General features: G+C 45.7%; 1 protein-coding gene across 1 annotated transcript in view; it reads right to left on the bottom strand.

Annotated features, from left to right (window-relative positions):
* The window catches only part of LOC120990612, a 658,216-nt gene that overhangs the window by 294,104 nt on the left and 340,101 nt on the right, over nt 1-24,011 (bottom strand). Inside the window, 1 exon segment of the mRNA XM_040419532.1 lies at nt 8,037-9,296. Within this exon segment, the coding sequence (XP_040275466.1) occupies nt 8,037-9,296 (1,260 nt within the window).

Here is a 24,011-nt window from a genome sequence, read left to right as displayed (position 1 = left end):
ACTCTTCAGTGTCTTGTCCACTGGAAGGGTTATGGACCAGAAGAGAGGATGTGGGGACCGGCCTCTGACGTGAATGCCAGTCGTTTGGTGAAAGCTTTTCATAGGTCTCACCCGGATAAGGTCGGTCCTGGGTGCCTGGAGGTCACCCATAAAAGGGGGGGGGGTACTGTCATGCACGTTCCCATGACAAGTGCCAGGAGATCAGGAAGACTGGCAAGACGTGTTCTGATTTGGCAAGTTCCTTGTGGATCAATTTGTGTCTGTGTTGTTTTGGTAATGGCCACACCCCTTGCTTTAGGTTTGCTTGTGTGGTTATTTATCCTTTCTTATTGATTCCTGCTTCTCTCTCTTGGGGGTGCAGTTTATATCTTCAGTTTATGGACTCTGGGGTAGCTGGTTGTTGGATCTCAGTTGAGCTCCTGGCGCTTCCTTTGCTCCATTTGAAGTTAAGTATCGTCTTCCCCGTTTGTATTTTGTTTGTTGTATTTCCCTGTCTTTTGTAACTAGGCCTGAGGGAGACTCCTGTTAATCCTTCTGGTGGAGGAACAGATCGTCTCAAGTCCTGGCACTATTACCAGGGTCCTACAGGGTAAGTTAGGGCCCTAGGTTCCGGTGTATGAGCTTTCCTACCATCGAGGTCTGTTCATACTGATAGTCAGGACTTGCACTAGGGTTGCTATAGGAGGTGACCTTTCCAGGCCTAGTTTCTATCCCCCCTTCCCTTCTGTGCTCGTTGTGGAGTTTTCCACCCACACTGCACCATGACAGGAGTAGAGAAAATCTGTGTCGTCTTTATTTCAATTCCGGTTAAAAGTACATCGGTAAGACTTCACCACCCTCCACCACAGGTTAACATGTTTCACACGCAATGTTCTTAATCGTAACCTTCTGACGTGTGCAACACCTAGGGGGAAATAGTCTTTGTCCACCAATAGAAAGGAAAGGAAAAAGTAATGTGGGGGGGGGGGGGGGGGGGAGACAGGTGTATGTGGACAGAGGAACAATTAACCCCGGGTTGCACACCTCAAAATCTACTTGCCACCAATAACATGATATTTCACATCTCAAATTCGGTGCATATATTAAATGCCATTTTCTGCTAACTAGCTTGCTCATATACACAAAGCTACTCTGCAGACAAGTGAAATTAAAAACACAATATAAAAATACAAAGGCGTATCTTGAATACAGTCAAAAAAGAGCACCTCCAGGAAAGCCGCAATGTGTGAACAGTCTCCTAGTTCCAAATCTAGGCGGAGATCAATTAATACCCTAATCTTGGTAGGTGCTCAGACTATAAATGACTGGGTTTTCAATTTAATGACGATATGCCCCTCTAGGTGCAGTTCTTAACCTAGTTCAGAGCCATTATTAATATAGATGAGCGAATCCGAATTTCCTCATGCTTTGTGGTAACGAATCACATTTTTTCCTAAAATGGCTGCTGTACGTGTGAAGACATGGGGCAAGAAAGTCTGGGAAGGCGGGATCACCCATAATGCCATACATGCAGCCAGCCAGCCCTCTGATGTCACAGCCCTATAAATAGCCGCAGCCATCTTGGATTCTGCCATTTTCCAGTGTACTTAGTGCAGGGAGAGACGTCAGCAGGCGCTAGGGACAGTGCTAGGAGAAACCACATTGTGCTAAATAAGCGATTTTAAAAGTACTGGGAAAGATTAAACAAGATGTAGGGAAAGGATAGGGAGGAATCATTTCACAGAGTTTATGTAGAACAGGGTTCGGTAGGGGAGGTTACAGCCTGGGTAATAGGAACAATCCTATTACACCTTGCTGCACTGACTGGGGATCCAAATAGCCATTATACAGCTCTGTATTTCCAGCAAACCGTTCTTGTTATTGGGGTGCAAGTGCTGTTTGATACTGCCATTAACAGGGTTTATTACAAGGAAATATTTCAACAGTACGTCTTATTTGCCCTTGTGCAATGCAGTTACATGTTGTGAAACACTTTTTGCAGTGTATTAGTGGCAAAAGAAAAAAATATTTGCCGTTCTGCGCTGCAGTTATATGTTGTAAAGCCTTTAGTGGCGTATATGAGTAGAAAAAGAAAAATATATTCACCGTTCAGCGCTGCCCTTATATGTTGAAAAGCCTTTTGTGCAGTGGAAAAAAATTAGGTCCTAATTGCCATTTAGCGGTGCAGTTATATATTATAAAGCCCTGTTTGCCGTGTATTAGTGGCAAAAGAAAAATATTTTCGACTTTCAGCGGTGCAGTTATGTTGAAAAGCCTTTAGTGGCGTATATGAGTAGAAAAAGCAAGATATATTCGCAGTTATATGTTGAAAAAATAATGCTAGTTTCCTACAAAGGTGTGCTGTTGCTTGTTTGCCAATTTTGTGTTCCAACTTTTGCAGAGTCCTGGATTTAATCCTTCACTGCCTGATTTCATCTCCATTCTTACCCTGAGCCACTGGTGTCTATTGACCTCTGTTCATTCTGTTCACACTGATCATTTTGTTGTCAGGAAGATAAGCCAGTGGCATAAAATTCTGGAGGAGACGAATGAGCCTGGAGACAGAGGATCCAAATAGTATAGAGGAGTCCAGAGGGGGCAGAGAAGCCCGGGGGAAGGGGGGGGTGTGTGTAACAGAGGAGCCGGAAGGGCAACAGAGGAGCCTGGAGGAGATAGAGAGGTCTGGAGGGGAACAGAAAAGCCTAGAGCAGATAGAGGGTTCCAAATGATATAGAGGGGTTCGAAGGGGACAGACATGTCTGGAGGGCACAGAATAATCTTGCAGAGGCTTGCTGTTCTCTACCTGTTCTGAACACACACACTCTTATTTGAGCCAAGTGTGTATGTGTATGGAAGAGTCATAAAGCTAGACAAAGGGAGAGCGCAGAAATGGGGCGGACTACAGGTACCAGATATCAGACACTCAGCAATAGCCGTTCACCTTCTACAACACAGACAGGTCCTGAGCTCCAGCACGTGATTTTCCACAGGTCCTTGGTCTCCTCCTTCCAGTGTCTGTTATGAGCTTTACTGTAATGTTGAATATCATCTCTATTTCCTAGATATTTCCAGATGTCCTGAGATCTATTTAGCCTGGAGTAAAGAGCTCAGGAAGGTTGAGAATTTATTACTTCATTTCCGGAAAGAACAATAAGCTCTCGCATGCACCATAGCTGCCAGGTGCCTGATGTTTCATACAGCAAACACCAGCAGCTAATGTCCGTGACTGGCGGTAACAATGATCTCAGACTTTTAACCCAAAACATAAAACTGTTGTGTAACTGCGTTATTTTTACCATTTCACCCCACATCGAATTTTATTCCATCTCCCACTACATCATTTGCAATATTAAATGGTGGAGTTAGAAAATGCAACTTGTTCCGCAAAAAACAAGCGCTCATACGGATATCTAAACGTAAAAATAAAAAAGTCCTGGAAAGGTAGGGAGTAAAAAACGAAAATGCGAAAAACCCTCAGAGGCTGAAATGGTTAACTGTAAGGTTTAAACTATAAGTCATGAACAGAATATATGTCATCCTAAACAGGATTTATTAGATGTTTTATAGAAGCCGTTATGTGACATCTATTAAACTTTTATATCCAAATATACAACCTGAAATGAAAACAATGTCTATGACCCAGTGATATATTGTTTCATTATATTGCGGCCATATGGCTTCTCTCTTGTGTGACTTCACTAATGACCCCTAATTATGGCTTTAGAACCAAAAACATTTTTCTCAATCTAAATGTAGCTTCTCTCATTTGTGGTCAGGACCTAAACGAGTGGAAGATGCCCAACCACCACCCCCCTACCTAATTGGCCTGAGGTGTGCCTTGTCCTCACTAGGTCGGTATGCCTGAAAAAGGAGGCATACCCTGAATGTGATGGTTGAATGACTGAATGAAGAATGGGAATGGGTGGGCAGGGGACGTCCGAATGCCGACATGCTGCCTGGGAGAGCCAGACTGCTTAAGACAGGTACCGGCCCCTCCCACAAATCCAGGCTAGCCTGCGGCCAGCCTTAACACTTGTGGTCAGGACCTAAATGAGTGGAAGATGCCCAACCACCACCCCCCCTACCTAATTGGCCTGAGGTGTGCCTTGGCCTCACTAGGTTGGTATGCCTGAAAAAGGGGGCAAAACCCACCAGTGAGGGAAGGATTGGCCTGAGGTGCTACTCTGCCAATGTACTGAATGCTTGGACCAGCTCCGCTTGTGGCTCCGGGATATACCGTACAAAGCACCCCGAGCGCCAGCGCCCCAAGTGTTTAATGATATGCACAGGGACTCCATGCTTGGACGCTGCGGATGCCGCACCGATGCGGAAAGAATGCCCCGAGAATTGAGCCGGATTCAATCCTACACTGGTCAACAGGATGCGAATATGTTTGATGAACTGGCTGGACGTCAGTGGACCAACAGGGAATGGAAGTAATGGGTCGGTGGGGCTGTGAAGACTAAGGGCCAGCAAGAGGTTGTCCAAGACCGTCACTGGACACCATGCGTTTGTGGTCTGGAAGAACTTAACTACATGGCCGGGACCTACCTGCCTTGTTTTGTTGTGAGGCAACTGCAAATGAGTTACTGCCCATCCTGACTAAATCTCCCTTGCGGAGAGCCACCGCCCCTTGTCTGGCCTGTGTCACTTCACCTGGTCTTAAAAACCCGTAAAACGCCAAGTACATCGCCGCCTTGATCACCAGGCTGGGAAGGACTCCGAATGGTGACAATGTGAGAACTTCCGACAGGCTACGAAACGTGCCCCCCTTAATAGGTCGACGGACCGACTTGACCGTGACCTGGCTTTTTTGAATGCCTCTGATGGCCTTGATCGGGTGAGCTGAAAATATAGAGGGTCTGTCTGGCTCTTGAAGTGCCAAAAAATGCTGCACCCCAGCCAAATATAGCCTAATGGTGTTGTAGGATAAAGCCAATACCGAATGGCAATAAGACACGAAAGCCACCATATACTTGACCTGACTTGTGTCACCTCTAGGATATGCCAACTTAAAGTTTGAAAAAAACCACCCACGCTCGGCGGTACGACCGCAACGTACTGGCCGACAAAGACTTGGTAATGAGTGAACTGGCGACCACCATCAGAGAGTCTAATCCAAGACCAGCAGCCGCCAGTCCGGTACCGGGGTGCCCACTGAGTCTGCTTCTGGGTTCTGTAAGAAAAAGCGAGAAAAATCAAAACGAGATAAAGCATCAGCTGCAACGTTGCTGACCCCGTCCAAAAACAGGGCATGAAAATGAAATCCCTGTTCCAGAGCTATCCAGGTCAATCTACGCATGAAAGACATGATGAGTAACGATTTAGATCTGCCCTTGTTAATGATCTCTGCGGTCGCCATGTTGTCAGTGTGGAAAACCACCGTGTGACCCGACCACCTATGCCCCCAGACTATAGCAGCTGCTACGATAGGATAGATCTCGAACAATGCCGACATCTGAGAAAACCCCGGCAACTGTAGCACGTGTGTGGGCCATGAGCCGGCGAACCAATGTGAGCCAAATATGGCCGCGAAACCTACCGAGGCAGCCGCGTCTGAAAATACGTGTGGAGAATCAGAAGTGGCCCTCGGAATAAACATGGAAATGCCGTTCCACCCACTGAGAAATCTGTCCCACATGAACAGATCTGCTCGGGCGTTCGCATTAAGATGCACTGATGCGTCCAAATCACTGGTCTGTTGTAATAAGACTAGCAATCTTGAAATGAATGATCTACCCTGAGGAATGATCCTCATGGCAAAGTATAACATGCCCAACAGAGACTGCAATTCTCTCTTGGTGCAACCTGAGACATGAGCAAGGAACGGACACCTGATTTGATTCTGTCGAGTTTGTCTTGTGGCAGACTGGCTGACATGGCACGTGAATCCAGAGAGATCCCCAAGAACGTGACAACCTGCGCAGGCCCTTCTGTCTAGTGTTCGGCCACTGGAATGTTTAACTCCTTGAAGACCTGCAAGAGAACCTGCAAGTCAACAGGTGCCTGTGAGGGTTCTTCGATCAACAGAAAATCATCCAGGTAGTGAATGACATTCTGGCAACCCTGTTCCAACAAAATCCATTCCAGTGCCTGCGCTAACCTGTCAAACAGACTGGGGCTGCTCTAGGAACCAAACGTCAACTTGGTGGCGAAATAGTACGCATCTCTCCATTTGATGCCATGCCACTGCCAGAGAGATGGGCTAATGGGCAGCAGTTTGAACGCATCAGAGACATCTGCTTTGGACAGCCAAGCCCCCATGCCTGTCTGAAGAATGACCTGGATAGCCTGGTCTACGGAAGTATACTTCAAGGAAAATTCCTCGGATGGAATCAACAAGTTGAGACTAGGAACGTGGGAAGAATGTGGAGCAGACAAATCATAAATCAAACGAAATTTATTGGAATATTTTCCCTGCACCACCCCCACCGGGCTCACCCTCCAAGTGCAGAAAGGAGGGCACTGGAAAGGACCAATGATGAAACCCTTGTCCAGCTCAACTGCCAAGAGTGAATCCACCAGACCAGCATGTTTAGAAGCCGACTGCAAGTTGGGGCATTCATGAGTCTGCTGGGGCAAGGTGATGAGCCCAGTGTGGAACCCCCGTGAAAACCCTTCCACCAGGAATGTACTGAACGGGTGAACCGGATGAAGCCGCAGCAGCTGGTCTAGTGCCTCCACATTCACCCGGCTCAGTCACGCCGGCTTCAATGTGCAGACCGTGACCGGATGTGCCCTAAAACATGTGGCACAGACATGCAGGAGCTTGCACTGGCTGAAGTTGCAGATGGCGTAGACCACTGCAAACAACACAACAAACACCACAAAACAACAACAAAAAAAAAAACGAAGAAAGAAAAAGAGAAGAGAAAAAAAACAAAACAACAACCTGTTAACCCTACGACCTGCTGCCCGTAAGCTGACAAACAAGATGACGGAATCTAAGCCCCTCCCCTTCCCCCCAGCAGCGTGAAACGATTGAACGAAAAGCCTTCGAGGCTGACAGGGAGTATGATAGTCGTTTCCACTGACGTATGAAGCGAGCCCGAGTTTGTGTGAATCTGTGACGTGGCAGATTAATTAAAAACGAATACTGCGGGCTAAAGAACCTACAGACGTGGTAGGTGATGTATGCAAGTATAGGATTTGTGGAAAACAGACCGTATGACGTATGACACTAGTCTACGAGATGAAACGGGGTGTGTATGTCGTGCGAGCGTGTAGCTGTATTGGCGGATGTACCTATGCTAGAGGTGTATGGATGAAGCTTGGTGGATAAACCCCAAAGAATTCTCCTTTTTTTTTCTTTATTTGAACAACCCACTCTTTTTTTTTTTACTTTATTTAACAATCCACTTGTACCCTTTTTTTTTTCTTTATTTGAACAACCCACTCTTTTTTTTTTTTACTTTATTCAACAATCCACTTGTACCTTTTTTTTTTTTTTGTCAAACTGCCTGATGTGCGAACTATGTGTCTAAGGTATGTATGTAGTGTATGTGATGAGTGTCAAACATGTGCACAAGCAGCAACCTTGTAAGTAATCAACTCAGTAATGGCACCAGGACCCAGCTGCCAGGGTTTAACCTGCTGAACCCAGATGACTCGCAGCCCCTGTATGAACTTAGATACAGGTTATGCTGAGAAAGGCAATGAGCTCCAACTATGTGACAATGCTGCCCATTGGTGCCAAAACTTGAATTGCATGTGCCTGAACGCAGTGAGGAGAAGCGATCCTCCGGCACACTTCCCCCTCTCTACACACCCCCCTACCCTCCTCCACGTTGCCACGCTCCCCAAACAAACCAGTTATCTTGGAAAAACGACCTGAACAGCTTGCAGACTGAAGTGAAAGGTACACCCGGCTTCTCTGAGATCCGACTCGTGCAGGACGCTTGCTGATGCCGTCACACCCGGAAGTAGCAGACGTCCGAATGCCGACGTGCTGCCTGGGAGAGCCAGACTGCTTAAGACAGGTACCGGCCCCTCCCACAAATCCAGGCTAGCCTGCAGCCAGCCTTAACACGTGTGATTCCTCTTATGTTTTAGAAGACTTGATTTTTCTGTAAAACATTTCCCACATTCTGAACATGAATATGGCTTCTCTCCTGTGTGACATCTCTCATGTATAACAAGATGTGAATTCCTTGTAAAACATTTCCCACATTCTGAACATGAATATGGCTTCTCTCCTGTGTGACATCTCTCATGTATAACAAGATCTGATTTCTGTGTAAAACATTTCCCACATTCTGAACATGAATATGGCTTCTCTCCTGTGTGACATCTCTCATGTATAACAAGATCTGATTTCTGTGTAAAACATTTCCCACATTCTGAACATGAATATGGCTTCTCTCCTGTGTGACATCTCTCATGTATAACAAGACATGATTTCTGTGAAAAACATTTCCCACATTCTGAACATGAATATGGCTTCTCTCCTGTGTGACATCTCTCATGTATAACAAGATCTGATTTCTGTGTAAAACATTTCCTACATTCTGAACATGAATATGGCTTCTCTCCTGTGTGACATCTCTCATGTATAACAAGATCTGATTTCCTTGTAAAACATTTCCCACATTCTGAACATGAATATGGCTTCTCTCCTGTGTGACATCTCTCATGTATAACAAGATGTGATTTCTGTGAAAAAGATTTCCCACATTCTGAACATGAATATGGCTTCTCTCCTGTGTGACATCTCTCATGTATAGCAAGATCTGATTTCTGTGTAAAACATTTCCCACATTCTGAACATGAATATGGCTTCTCTCCTGTGTGACATCTCTCATGTATAACAAGATCTGATTTCCTTGTAAAACATTTCCCACATTCTGAACATGAATATGGCTTCTCTCCTGTGTGACATCTCTCATGTATAACAAGATGTGATTTCCGTGTAAAACATTTCCCACATTCTAAACATGAATATGGCTTCTCTCCTGTGTGACATCTCTCATGTATAACAAGATTTGATTTCCTTGTAAAACATTTCCCACATTCTGAACATGAATATGGCTTCTCTCCTGTGTGACATCTCTCATGTATAACAAGATGTGATTTCCTTGTTAAACATTTCCCACATTCTGAACATGAATATGGCTTCTCTCCTGTGTGACATCTCTCATGTATAACAAGATGTGATTTCCTTGTAAAACATTTCCCACATTCTGTACATGAATACGGTTTCTCTCCTGTGTGAATTTTCTCATGTTTAACAAGATTTGATTTCCGTGTAAAACATTTCCCACATTCTGAACATGAATACATTTTCTCTCCTTTGTGTCGTCTTCGGTGTGTAGAAAGTCCTGAGCTGTTTGTGGATTCTTTACCACAATGAAACCTTTTAATCCTTTTCTGACTTGTACTTGCAGTAACAATCTGTGATTGGTCAGGAGAAGGTTCCTCATAATTAGGAGGATTATATGACAGATCTGTACTGTGAAGTCCTGGATGTACATTAAGGGTAATGAGGTTTTCTCCTGAAGAGCACTGCAGGATATCTTCATCTAGTGGTAACATGACATTTTCACATTTCCTACTGGGATTTTCTGTTAAGATAAAAATGAAAATTTGTTTTAAAGTTTTTTGTTTTTTTTGCAAGCTACAGAGTAGACAAACTTATAACATTCCAATTAGGCTGGAAGTTGATCCAGCAGGAAGGAGAAGTGTTCCTTCATTTGGAATCCATTCCTGACTTTGGCCAAAAACTGCACTTGTGATCCCAGCCTTACAAAGCTTCTATAACATCCTGACAAAGTCCAGGATTCTGGTTTACACCAGGTCATGACTTTTATTACATACAGTAAACTAGAAAAGCTACAATTTCTGGGGAAATTGTGTGAAGTGTTCTTGCCTCCACCAGTAGTCTGCAACTGGAGTGGGCAGAGTAACTGGGTGGAGTGGCTTGAGTAACTGTGGAAAAGGTTGGACTGGGCAGAGTAACTTTATGGAGTGTTTGGAGTGAGTAAAGATAGACATTACAATAACCAATTGACTGATCAAATTTAAAAAGTGCACATGGCAAGCTTGATAGAGTGAGAAATGCATTTCAACTTTTATTTATATAGCACATTTAATTGCAATGTTGTTGCCCAAAGTGCTTCACAGTTACATTAAAACATACATTTATAAAAACATTAGCAGCCAATTTGTGTAGGTGGGCTTAGAAATGAGGGAGTGGTGGTAGTTTAGAAATCATGTCATGATTTTTAAGCTCTAACTCTAGTTTTGAACATTCTGCTATTCATTCCTATGGGACCAATTCGCCACAAAAACGCTGATATTTCGTGAACCATTCGGCGAAACGTTTCACAAAGTAATAGCACACCAACCGGAACAATCCGCACGTTTCGGTATATTACTGTCTATGTAGTGTAAAAACTGTGGGAGGAGTTAGGGTGGTAAATTTGGCTATAATAATAAGAACATATATGTGAGATAACAGTAAGTGGTCTTGCCATGTAAGAACACTTAATAATGACCTAACAAAACAATCTGAAAAGCCTGATCATGTCTGGAAACAATGGAACAGCATAAGCCCCGCCCCTGCAGAACCTGCCTGTTGTTTCTATATGTGGAACCTTAAAATCCCCCCTTTTTGGACAGATTATAAGAGCAGCACAGATCAGTCACTGGTTATCTACCAGCAAGTTCACACAGAGCAGATCAGCTGCAGACATTTCTGTGACTGTCCCGCTGCCCTGAATGTGGCTTGTAATAATCCCTGCACCTGCTGCAGAAACAACCAATATATGGAAATGTCTACAATAAATGTGCCATGTGTGAACACGCTCTAATGCAGCTGGAACATTCTGGGACATGCAATTACTGCTAGAAGTCACACGTTCAGTCTGAAGGGGATGAGCAGATAATCGCTGAAGTGATGGACAACATGATCACATTTAGCAATTTAAAGCCGATACCAGACAAGAATTTTAATACAAATTTTCTCACATTTTATTGAGACACCAACGACATAGGCTACTTTCACACTGGCTTTTTGGCTTTCCGTTTGTGAGATCCGTCATGTGCTCTCAGAAGTAATCCAAAATGTATCGGTTTTGCCCTAATGTATTCTGAAGGGAAAAGGATCCGCTATAAGAGGCTGGTGCTCCTCCATTACATGTCAATGCACACACGTGTATACACTGCACATGACGGCTCTTACCCTGTGATATAAGAGGCTGGTGCTCCTCCAATACATGTCACTGCACACACGTGTATACACTGCACATGACGGCTCTTACCTTGTGATATAAGAGGCTGGTGCTCCTCCATTACATGTCACTGCACACACGTGTATACACTGCACATGACGGCTCTTACCTTGTGATATAAGAGGCTGGTGCTCCTCCATTACATGTCACTGCACACACGTGTATACACTGCACATGACGGCTCTTACCCTGTGATATAAGAGGCTGGTGCTCCTCCATTACATGTCACTGCACACATGTGTATACACTGCACATGACGGCTCTTACCCTGTGATATAAGAGGCTGGTGCTCCTCCATTACATGTCACTGCACACACGTGTATACACTGCACATGACGGGTCTTACCTTGTGATATAAGAGGCTGGTGCTCCTCCATTACATGTCACTGCACACACGTGTATACACTGCACATGACGGCTCTTACCTTGTGATATAAGAGGCTGGTGCTCCTCCATTACATGTCACTGCACACACGTGTATACACTGCACATGACGGCTCTCACCTAGTGATATAAGAGGCTGGTGCTCCTCCATTACATGTCACTGCACACACGTGTATACACTGCACATGACGGCTCTCACCTAGTGATATAAGAGGCTGGTGCTCCTCCATTACATGTCACTGCACACACGTGTATACACTGCACATGACGGCTCTTACCTTGTGATATAAGAGGCTGGTGCTCCTCCATTACATGTCACTGCACACACGTGTATACACTGCACATGACGGCTCTTACCCTGTGATATAAGAGGCTGGTGCTCCTCCATTACATGTCACTGCACACACGTGTATACACTGCACATGACGGCTCTTACCTTGTGATATAAGAGGCTGGTGCTCCTCCATTACATGTCACTGCACACATGTGTATACACTGCACATGACGGCTCTTACCTTGTGATATAAGAGGCTGGTGCTCCTCCATTACATGTCACTGCACACACGTGTATACACTGCACATGACGGCTCTTACCCTGTGATATAAGAGGCTGGTGCTCCTCCATTACATGTCACTGCACACACGTGTACACACTGCACATAACGGCTCTTACCTTGTGATATAAGAGGCTGGTGCTCCTCCATTACATGTCACTGCACACATGTGTATACACTGCACATGACGGCTCTTACCTTGTGATATAAGAGGCTGGTGCTCCTCCATTACATGTCACTGCACACACGTGTATACACTGCACATGACGGCTCTTACCCTGTGATATAAGAGGCTGGTGCTCCTCCATCATGGCCTCCTTGTACAGATCCTTGTGTCCTTCTATATACTCCCACTCCTCCATGGAGAAATAGACAGTGACGTCCTGACACCTTATAGGAACCTGACAACACAATGACACCGTCATCACCCAGACCCCTCCAGTGCGGTTACTGGAGAATTTCCCAGCATTCCCAGCAGTGTCACCTCTCCAGTCAGCAGCTCCATCATCTTGTGGGTGAGCTCTAGGATCTTCTGCTCATGTATCAGGGGGTGAGGGGGAGGCTCTGTGATGGGGGGAGGGGTCCTGCTCCGCCCTCCTGACTCCTGGAGATGGATGATGGGAGTTACACAGTCCCCCGATGTCTTCTTCACTATTGTGTACTCCTGTGGATGGAGAGAGACACTTAGGGAATAAACCCTTCAGGGGCCATGTGCTCTCCTCCGGCCCTCTCCTCCTGGTACAACGTGCCTACTTACCTCCTCATGGCTTCTACAACATGACTATTGGTCACTGGTCACATGACACATCACTCACCATACTGGGGGCTGATCTTCAGGTTCTCCATCACTTGGAAGGTCTGGAGGCCGTTCTCCAGGACCCTGGACTCTTCCTATCACTTCCTATGATGGATTCTCCTCCCCGATGTCTGACTTGTTACAGAATACAATAAAGAGGAGAGAAATCTAGAAAAGTTTACCTCTCCGCTCAGCAGGGAGATGATCTCCAAGGTGAGGTCTAATATTCTTCTGCTGATCTCCTTCCTGTCCATCCTTGGTGGTCGTTCAGGAGAAGAGGAGAGAACTGGAGGAGCTGGAGGCTTCTAGTACTGCAGGCGCCTTTATGAGAAGAGGAGAGGAAATCATCCAGGGGACAAGACCAGATGTCACCTCCAGAACCGCACTTCCTGAGCCTGGAGGGGCCCCGCTTCTCAGAGCCCCCACCACATGGATTCCAGGGGCCCCAAGATGGAGATCTCTGGTGGCTCCACAGGAGATAAATGTCTGATAGATGCAGGTCCCACCTCTGGGCTGTGCTCAGCTGTGTCCACAACTCCTAGAGAAGAGACTGGAGAGAGCTGAGCTCAGGCCGGGCCCCGCTCCATTCATTCTCCTCCTGGAGGCAGGGGCCCCTCACCAGGACAGTCAGGGGCCAGCGAATGATGACAACCCCCACTCTCCCCACTACTCCTCCCCCATCATACTAAGCTGAGGAGCGGAGAAGGATTCCTTGTGTGTAATGGAGGAGAATCTCCAGAGGTGACATGTCTGAGCTCTCCACCACACTGTCTCCTCACAGCTCATCTTACCTGCAGGCTGGAGGAATGGCTGATACCAGAGAGAACAAGAGCCCTGACTACCGACCAGGACCTGCCCAGTATCTGCTGCACTGCCGGAGCTGAAGGACCTGCGGTGACGTCACTGGCATGTGATCAGTGCAGGGGGCGGGGCTCAGGAGAGGAGTGGATAAGAGGAGGTGAAGGACCTGGGGTGACGTCACCGTCATGTGATCAGTGCAGGGGCGGGGCTCAGGAGAGGAGAAGAGAAGGATCCCTTGTGTGTAATGGAGGAGAATCTCCAGAGGTGACATGTCTGAGCTCTCCACCACACTGTCTCCTCACAGCTCATCTTACCTGCAGGCTGGAGGAATGGCTGATACCGGAGAGAACAAGAGCCCTGACTACCGACTAGGACCTGCCCAGTGTCTGCTGCACTGCCAGAGCTGAAGGACCTGGGGTGACGTCACCGTCATGTGATCAGTGCAGGGGGCGGGGCTCAGCCCTGACTACCGACCAGGACCTGCCCAGTATCTGCTGCACTGCCAGAGCTGAAGGACCTGTGGTGACGTCACTGGCATGTTACTGGCCCATTAGGGAGGGCCTCTTGTTACTGGCCCATTGGGGAGGGCCTCTTGTTACTGGCCCATTGGGGAGGGCCTCTTGTTACTGGCCCATTGGGGAGGGCCTCTTGTTACTGGCCCATTGGGGAGGGCCTCTTGTTACTGGCCCATTGGGGAGGGCCTCTTGTTACTGGCCCATTGGGGAGGGCCTCTTGTTACTGGCACATTGGGGGGGGGGGGCTCTTGTTACTGGCACATTGGGGGGGGGCTCTTGTTACTGGCACATTGGGGGGGGGCTCTTGTTACTGGCACATGATTGGGGGCACTTCTTACTGGCACATTATTAGTGGGCACTATAGGGGCATTTACTGAGGCCACAAAAGAGTATTTTATATGGGGGGCTCTGTACAGTAGCATTTTATACTGGGACACATTATGGGGGGTACTATGGGGAAGGGGGAGAGGAGTACTATGGGGTCATCTACGGGGGGCACTAAGAAGGGGTATTTTATACTGGCAAGTTATGGGGGATACTGAGGGCATCTACTGGGGCACTATATATGGGGCATTTTATACTGGTACATTATGGGGGCACTAATAGGAAGGGGGAGAGGAGCACTCTGGGGCATTTACTGGTGGCACTATATAGGAGTATTTTATATTGGCACATTATGGGGACATTAGCTCAACTGGGGGCATTACAAGGGGGTATTTTTTGCACTGTCTATTATAAGGAGAATTATTACTACTGGGGGGCATTATGGAGGGCTTTATTACTCCCCCATGGTATGACCCCCTAGTAGCAGCACCAGCCTCTCTCTGCTCTGCTATCCCTTTGCCCCTTCTCCAAATCCTTATTATGAAATCTTTCTCATTAGGATAAAACACAACATCAGCTCCGCCGAGCCCCCGGCCAAAGTGTGGAAGTGGTGACCGAGATCCCCAAGGGCCAAGCCAAGTAATTGTAAGTTTTCATGTGAAATATGTTTATGTTATACACATATAGCCTACACTGTGCCCCACAATATAAAGTATACCGCTACACTGTGCCACACAATATACAGTATACCTCTACACTGTGCCCCACAATATACAGTATACCGCTACACTGTGCCCCACAATATACAGTATACCTCTACACTGTGCCCCACAATATAAAGTATACCGCTACACTGTGCCCCACAATATACAGTATACCGCTACACTGTGCCCCACAATATACAGTATACCGCTACACTGTGCCCCACAATATACAGTATACCTCTACACTGTGCCACACAATATACAGTATACCTCTACACTGTGCCACACAATATACAGTATACCGCTACACTGTGCCACACAATATACAGTATACCTCTACACTGTGCCACACAATATACAGTATACCTCTACACTGTACCACACAATATACAGTATACCTCTACACTGTGCCCCACAATATACAGTATACCGCTACACTGTGCCACACAATATACAGTATACCTCTACACTGTGCCCCACAATATACAGTACACCGCTACACTGTGCCCCACAATATACAGTATACCTCTACACTGTGCCCCACGATATACAGTATACCTCTACACTGTGCCCCACGATATACAGTATACCGCTACACTGTGCCCCACAATATACAGTATACCTCTACACTGTGCCACACAATATACAGTATACCTCTACACTGTGCCCCACGATATACCGTATACCGCTACACTGTGCCCCACAATATACAGTATACCTCTACACTGTGCCACACATTATACAGTATACCTCTACACTGTGCCACACAATATACAGTATACCTCTACACTGTGCCACACAATATACAGTATACCTCTACACTGTGCCCCACAATATACAGTACACCTCTATACTGTGCCACACAATATACAGTATACCTCTACACTGTGCCCCACAATATACAGTACACCTCTATACTGTGCCACACGATATACAGTATACCTCTACACTGTGCCACACAATATACAGTATACCTCTACACTGTGCCCCACAATATAAAGTATACCTCTACACTGTGCCCCACAATATAAAGTATACTGCTACACTGTGCCACACAATATACAGTATACCGCTACACTGTTCCACACATTATACAGTATACCACTACACTGTGCCCCACAATATACAGTATACCTCTACACTGTGCCACACAATATACAGTATACCTCTACACTGTGCCACACAATATACAGTATACCGCTACACTGTGCCACACAATATACAGTATACCGCTACACTATGCCACACAATATACAGTATACCTCTACACTGTGCCACACAATATACAGTATACTCTACACTGTGCCCCACAATATACAGTATACCGCTACACTGTGCCCCACAATATACAGTATACCTCTACACTGTGCCACACAATATACAGTATACCTGTATACTGTGCCACACAATATACAGTATACCTCTACACTGTGCCACACAATATACAGTATACCTCTACACTGTGCCACACAATATACAGTATACCTCTACACTGTGCCACACAATATACAGTATACCTCTACACTGTGCCACACCATATACAGTATACCTCTACACTGTGCCCCACAATATACAGTATACCGCTACACTGTGCCACACAATATACAGTATACCTCTACACTGTGCCACACAATATACAGTATACCTCTACACTGTGCCCCACAATATACAGTATACCGCTACACTGTGCCACACAATATACAGTATACCTCTACACTGTGCCCCACAATATACAGTATACCGCTACACTGTGCCACACAATATACAGTATACCGCTACACTGTGCCACACAATATACAGTATACCTCTACACTGTGCCACACAATATACAGTATACCGTTACACTGTGCCACACAATATACAGTATACCTCTACACTGTGCCACACAATATACAGTATACCTCTACACTGTGCCACACAATATACAGTATACCTCTACACTGTGCCACACAATATACAGTATACCTCTACACTGTGCCACACAATATACAGTATACCTCTACACTGTGCCACACAATATACAGTATACCTCTACACTGTGCCACACAATATACAGTATACCTCTACACTGTGCCACACAATGTACAGTATACCTCTACACTGTGCCCCACAATACAGTATACCTCTACACTGTGCCACACAATATACAGTATACCTCTACACTGTGCCCCACAATATACAGTATACCTCTACACTGTGCCACACAATGTACAGTATACCTCTACACTGTGCCGCACAATATACAGTATACCGCTAAACTGTGCCCCACAATATACAGTATACCTCTACACTGTGCCCCACAATGTACAGTATACCTCTACACTGTGCCACACAATATACAGTATACCGCTACACTGTGCCCCACAATATACAGTATACCTCTACACTGTGCCCCACAATATACAGTACACCTCTACACTGTGCCCCACAATATACAGTACACCTCTACACTGTGCCCCACAATATACAGTATACCACTACACTGTGACCACACAATATACAGTATACCTCTACACTGTGCCCCACAATATACAGTATACCGCTACACTGTGCAACACAATATACAGTATACCTCTACACTGTGCCCCACAATATACAGTATACCTCTACACTGTGCCCCACAATATACAGTATACCGCTACACTGTGCAACACAATATACAGTATACCTCTACACTGTGCCACACAATATACAGTATACCGTTACACTGTGCCACACAATATACAGTATACCTCTACACTGTGCCACACAATATACAGTATACCTCTACACTGTGCCACACAATATACAGTATACTCTACACTGTGCCCCACAATATACAGTATACCTCTACACTGTGCCACACAATATACAGTATACCTCTACACTGTGCCACACAATATACAGTATACCTCTACACTGTGCCACACAATATACAGTATACCTCTACACTGTGCCACACGATATACAGTATACCTCTACACTGTGCCCCACAATATACAGTATACCTCTACACTGTGCCCCACAATATACAGTATACCGCTACACTGTGCCCCACAATATACAGTATACCTCTACACTGTGCCACACAATATACAGTATACCTCTATACTGTGCCACACGATATACAGTATACCTCTACACTGTGCCCCACAATATACAGTATACCGCTACACTGTGCCCCACAATATACAGTATACCTCTACACTGTGCCACACAATATACAGTATACCTCTACACTGTACCACACAATATACAGTATACCTCTACACTGTACCACACAATATACAGTATACCGCTACACTGTGCCCCACAATATACAGTATACCGCTACACTGTGCCCCACAATATACAGTATACCTCTATACTGTGCCACACAATATACAGTATACCTCTACACTGTGCCACACAATATACAGTATACCTCTACACTGTGCCACACAATATACAGTATACCTCTATACTGTGCCACACGATATACAGTATACCGCTACACTGTGTAGTCTTGTGGCGGCGGACAGAAAATAATCTGGAAGTGCCCCTCCTTAGACCAGGCTGTGGATCCGCCACTGCACCTACCATCATGGAAGAGTCTTTTCTATGATGGGAGTTGTAGTACTTTTGTCCAAAAGTAGAAGAATAAAAAAAATAATAAAATCGCAAAAAAGCCAATGTTAAAACCCACATGGCGTTTTTCATGGAGTTTTTTCACTCCCATATACTTCTATGGGAGAAAAAACGCCAAGATTTTCTGGAAAAAACGCAAGAGTCTCAACAAGAGGTTGAAAAACTGCCACTGAGGCATAAAAAGCTGAAATAAACGCCAAATAAAAATACGCTGTGTGGATATGGCTTGTTGCGCATCCCTTTTGATGAACAGCTAACATCTGGCCGCAGTGTTTTTTTCAATGAATAAACGCCATGCGGCAGAATGGGCGTTTTTGCTTAAAAAATCTTGGTTAAATTCTGGTCTTATAGTATGGGATCCAAAATGATGTGCATAGAAATCTAGAAGCACATGGGCCGACACTCATCGAGGTATCTCTGTTGTAGAGGGTTTTTACCCTCCGTTTTCTGTGTGAAGTGTGACTTTCTTGCACCTTATTTATCAATGTGGTGAATTTGGCGCAGTGTGGAACTTTATGAAGGCAAACTGGTTGTAGAAAGTGTAGAACTTCTACTCGCACCTCCCTGTACCTGGTGGACATTGTTGTTCTAAATGGCCCATTGTGCCCCAAACTGCGCCTTAAGGCAGAGTTAGTAAATTTGTGAGCGCTGCATCGACAAAAGTGACAAGAGCCACTGCAGGTCAAGAACTGCAGAATTGTCTATTTGAAAAGGCCCAAAAAAGGAGTAAATAAACCCTGTTTGCGCCTTTTTTGCGCTTTTTCTAGACACAAAAAAAAACAAAAACTGTCTAAAGACAATGATAAATGTTCAGATATAATGTGATGGCAGATAAAGCCTTTCTGTCATCGCCCATGGGGGGTCCTGAGACCCCGTAATTGGACGGTCAATTCTGGTGACCCGATAGCCCGGAAAATAAGGAGGATCGGTGCTGTCTCGGACAGGATAGGAGGAGGTGGCAGGGGTGCCACCTCCTCCTATCCCCTGCGATTGGTCGATTGCAGCAACCAACCAATCACACGGGGGGGGATATTGAAAAAGAATTTCCCCTGCTCTGTCCGCCCACCCCGGTCCGGGCAGAGTGGGGAATGTGTATGCGGCAGGGATCTGAAGGGCCACAGTGATCTCCAAACTGTGGCCCTTCAGATGTTAAAAAACGTCCAGACCACCAACGGCTGTTTGGGCATGCTGGGAGTTGTAGTTTTGCAACATCTCACAGAAGACTATACAGCACTTTCACCCCATACTGTAAGCAGATACAACTGCCTGTGTGTAACAGTCCTCGTAGACAGCAGCACAGGACTGAAGTAATAGTGTTACAGATATCTACCAAGACAGGTCAAGTCCTGGGGAAAAAAAGTGTGGGAACTCACCCAAAATCCACTGCCACCACCACCCCCCCCAAAAAAAAAAATTATATATATACGATATGTGTGAATAAATGGCACATTTTTTTCATCTTCCAAGGAGTGCTGCGGAATTTCATTGTTTATTTATCATCCTGAATCGAGGGATTACCGCGGGAACCCTTTTTCTCAACTTTCAAGGGAGAACTGCCTGACTTTTTATGGAGATATATATATATGTTATTTTAACCCCTTAAGGACACATGACGGAAATATTCAGTAATTATTACCTTTTATTCCAGAAGTTGTGTCCTTAACCCCTTAGGGACACAGCCTTATTTCACCTTAAAGTATAACTGTCATATATATATTTTTTGGAGTATTGGATTGTGGTGATTAATATCTCCTTGGTGGCCCTATTTCAATTTTTCACTGTGTATTCAATTACCCCTTAATTCCACAGTTTTGTTCCCTGTACTGCCTACTTTTACCTGTGCTTAAAATCAGGTTGCTAGGCATGGTCCGTCTATCTGTTGCTAGGCATGGTCCGTCTATCTGTTGCTAGGCATGGTCCGTCTATCTGTTGAAGGACGCAGGACGCAGAAGCAGGCAGTGTGCAGGCTCACATTACTGACAGCCAGGGACTGTAAGTAAATGATTAAAGCCAGGTCCTCCCCAGCAGCTGATAACAGTGCCTGGGCTGTGTGCACTTCTCCCTGTCCCTGCGCTTGGCAGACGCTCCCTCACTCAGCAGAGCTGGAGAATGCAGAGTTGGAGCAGCGCAGAGTAGGGAAGGGAGATCTGCCGTCAGCTCAGTGTATAAATGAAAGCAACATGTGGTAAGAGGACCCCTTTGTGCTGCAGGAGATTAACCCTTTAGGGTGGAGGGCTCTGGTTACTGACACTTTTGGGGGGCTATTGTTACTGGCTAGTGAGGGCAGGCGGGATTAGCCTCAGGGTGAGGGCAGTGGCGGCCATCTTAACTGAATAGTGAAACTGCAGTTTTATGCAGACTGGTTGCTAAGGGCTGAATCTTATTAAATATTGGGTAAGTCAGTCTAATAGTAACTGATTGTGGAATATCATGTTATTAGTAACTACAGATATGGAAATTGAAATTAGGGTCTAAGTGTCACAGTTATCCTTTAAGGACCAGGCCATTTTTTGCAAATCTGACCAGTGTCACTTTAAGTGGTGATAACTTTAAAACGCTTTGACTTATCCAGGCCATTCTGAGATAGTTTTTTCGTCACATATTGTACTTCATGTCAGTTTACAGAAACACCCCATATGTGGTCGTAAACTGCTGCACGGGCACACGGCAGGGCGCAGAAGGAAAGGAATGCCATACGGTTTTTGGAAGGCAGATTTTGCTGGACTGTTTTTTTTGACACCATGTCCCATTTGAAGCCCCCCTGATGCACCCCTAGAGTAGAAACTCCAAAAAAGTGACCCCATTTTAGAAACTACGGGATAGGGTGGCAGTTTTGTTGGTACTAGTTTAGGGTACATATGATTTTTGGTTGCTCTATATTACACTTTTTGTGCGGCAAGGTAACAAGAAATAGTTTTTTTTTTTTGTTATTTACAAAATTCATCTGACAGGTTAGATCATGTGGTAATTTTATAGAGCAGGTTGTCACGGACGCGGCGATACCTAATATGTATACAATTTTTTTATTTATGTAAGTTTTACACAATGATTTCATTTTTGAAACAAAAAAAATGTTTTAGTGTCTCCATAGTCTAAGAGCCATAGTTTTTTCAGTTTTGGGCGATTATCTTAAGTAGGGTCTCATTTTTTGTGGGATGAGATGACGGTTTGATTGGCACTATTTTGGGGTGCATATGACTTTTTGATCGCTTGCTATTACACTTTTTGTGACGTAAGATGACAAAAAATGGCTTTTTTTACACAGCTTTTATTTTTATTTTTTTATGGTGGTCACCTGAGGGGTTAGGTCATGTGATATTTTTATAGAGCCGGTCAATACGGACGCAGCGATACCTAATATGTATACTTTTTTATATTTATGTAAGTTTTACACAATGATTTCATTTTTGAAACAAAAAAAATCATGTTTTAGTGTTTCCATAGTCTAAGAGCCATAGTTTTTTCAGTTTTTGGGCGATTATCTTGGGTAGGGTATGATTTTTGCGGGATGAGATGATGGTTTGATTGGTACTATTTTGGCGTACATGCGACTTTTTTGATCACTTTTATTACCTTTTTTGTGAAGTAAGGTGGGCAAAATTTCTATTTCATCATAGTTTTTTTTTTTTTTTATGGTGTTCACTGTTCGGGTAAAGTAACATGACCGTTTTATAGATCAGGTCGCTACGGATGCGGTGATATCAAACATGTGTAGGGAATTTTATTTTTTCATTTTTAATCAGTGATAAATGTGTTTTTTGATTTCTACTTTTTTTTCACTTTTTTTTTACCCAGACCCACTTGGTTCTTGAAGATCCAGTGGGTCTGATGTCTGTATAATACAGTACAGTACACTATATAGTGTATTGTACTGTATTTTACTTACACTTTGTCTGAACAGATCTATGCCTTTAGCACAGATCTGTTCAGCACCATGGACAGCAGGATGCCTGAGAAGGCGTCCTGTTGCCATGGGAACCTTCCCCGTCTGCTCAGTTGTGGCCACAACTGTGCAGACGGGGAAGGGTAAGGAGGGGAGCTTCCGACTGTTAACCTCTGCTCTTCCATACCGCGGTCCGTACGGAAAGGGTTAAACGGCTGACATCGCATCACAGATGTCAGCCGTTTATACCAGAGTGTCAGCAATGTGCTGACACTCTGGTATAACCACTGGCCACCAATGATTATTCAAGAGGAGGCGGGAGGGGGAATCGCGATCCCGCCTGCCGCACCTCCCGCCGTCAAATCATCTGGGATCAGAAACTGCAGAAAGCGTATATTATAAGCTCCCCTTATATATAATTTACTTATAGTTCTGAAGACTCAGGGGTGCTGGCAGGCTTGGCCTCAGGGGTGCTGGCAGGCTTGGCCTCAGGGGTGCTGGCAGGCTTGGCCTCAGGGGTGCTGGCAGGCTTGGCCTCAGGGGTGCTGGCAGGCTTGGCCTCAGGGGTGCTGGCAGGCTTGGCCGGGCATAAGGAGTGGGGGAGACTGAGGCCTTTTTTATCCAAGCTGCTCCAGGAAAAAAAAAAAATAGATTACACCTCAGGTCAGACCACCAATCAGACCCCCAATGTTAATCAGACCTCAGCTAACAGCCCCAATAAGATCCCCAATGTTAATAAGACCCCAATAAGACCTCAGATCACAGCTCAGACCCCAATATGAATGACCCCCAATCAGACCTCAGATAAGAGCCCCATGCATCATAGCGGCCCCCCAGTAGTCTCATAGCGGCCCCCAGTAGTCTCATAGCGGCCCCCAGTAGCCTCAAAGCGGCCCCCAGTAGCCTCAAAGCGGCCCCCAGTAGCCTCAAAGCAACCCCCGAAAGCCTCTCCATCGGCCCCCAGTCAGTGCCTCTCCACCGGCCTCCAGTCAGTGCCTCTCCACTGGCCCCCAGTCAGTGCCTCTCCACCGGCCTCCAGTCAGTGCCTCTCCACCGGCCCCCAGTCAGTGCCTCTCCACTGGCCCCCAGTCAGTGCCTCTCCACCGGCCCCCAGTCAGTGCCTCTCCACTGGCCCCCAGTCAGTGCCTCTCCACCGGCCCCCAGTCAGTGCCTGCCCGCCGGCCCCCAGTCAGTGCCTGCCCGCCGGCCCCCAGTCAGTGCCTGTCCGCCGGCCCCC

Source organism: Bufo bufo, chromosome 2 (genome assembly GCF_905171765.1).
Source record: "Bufo bufo chromosome 2, aBufBuf1.1, whole genome shotgun sequence".
Taxonomy (NCBI): Eukaryota; Metazoa; Chordata; class Amphibia; order Anura; family Bufonidae; genus Bufo; species Bufo bufo.
Note: the sequence above shows the minus strand (reverse complement) of the source record. Positions and strands in the feature narration are given on the sequence as shown.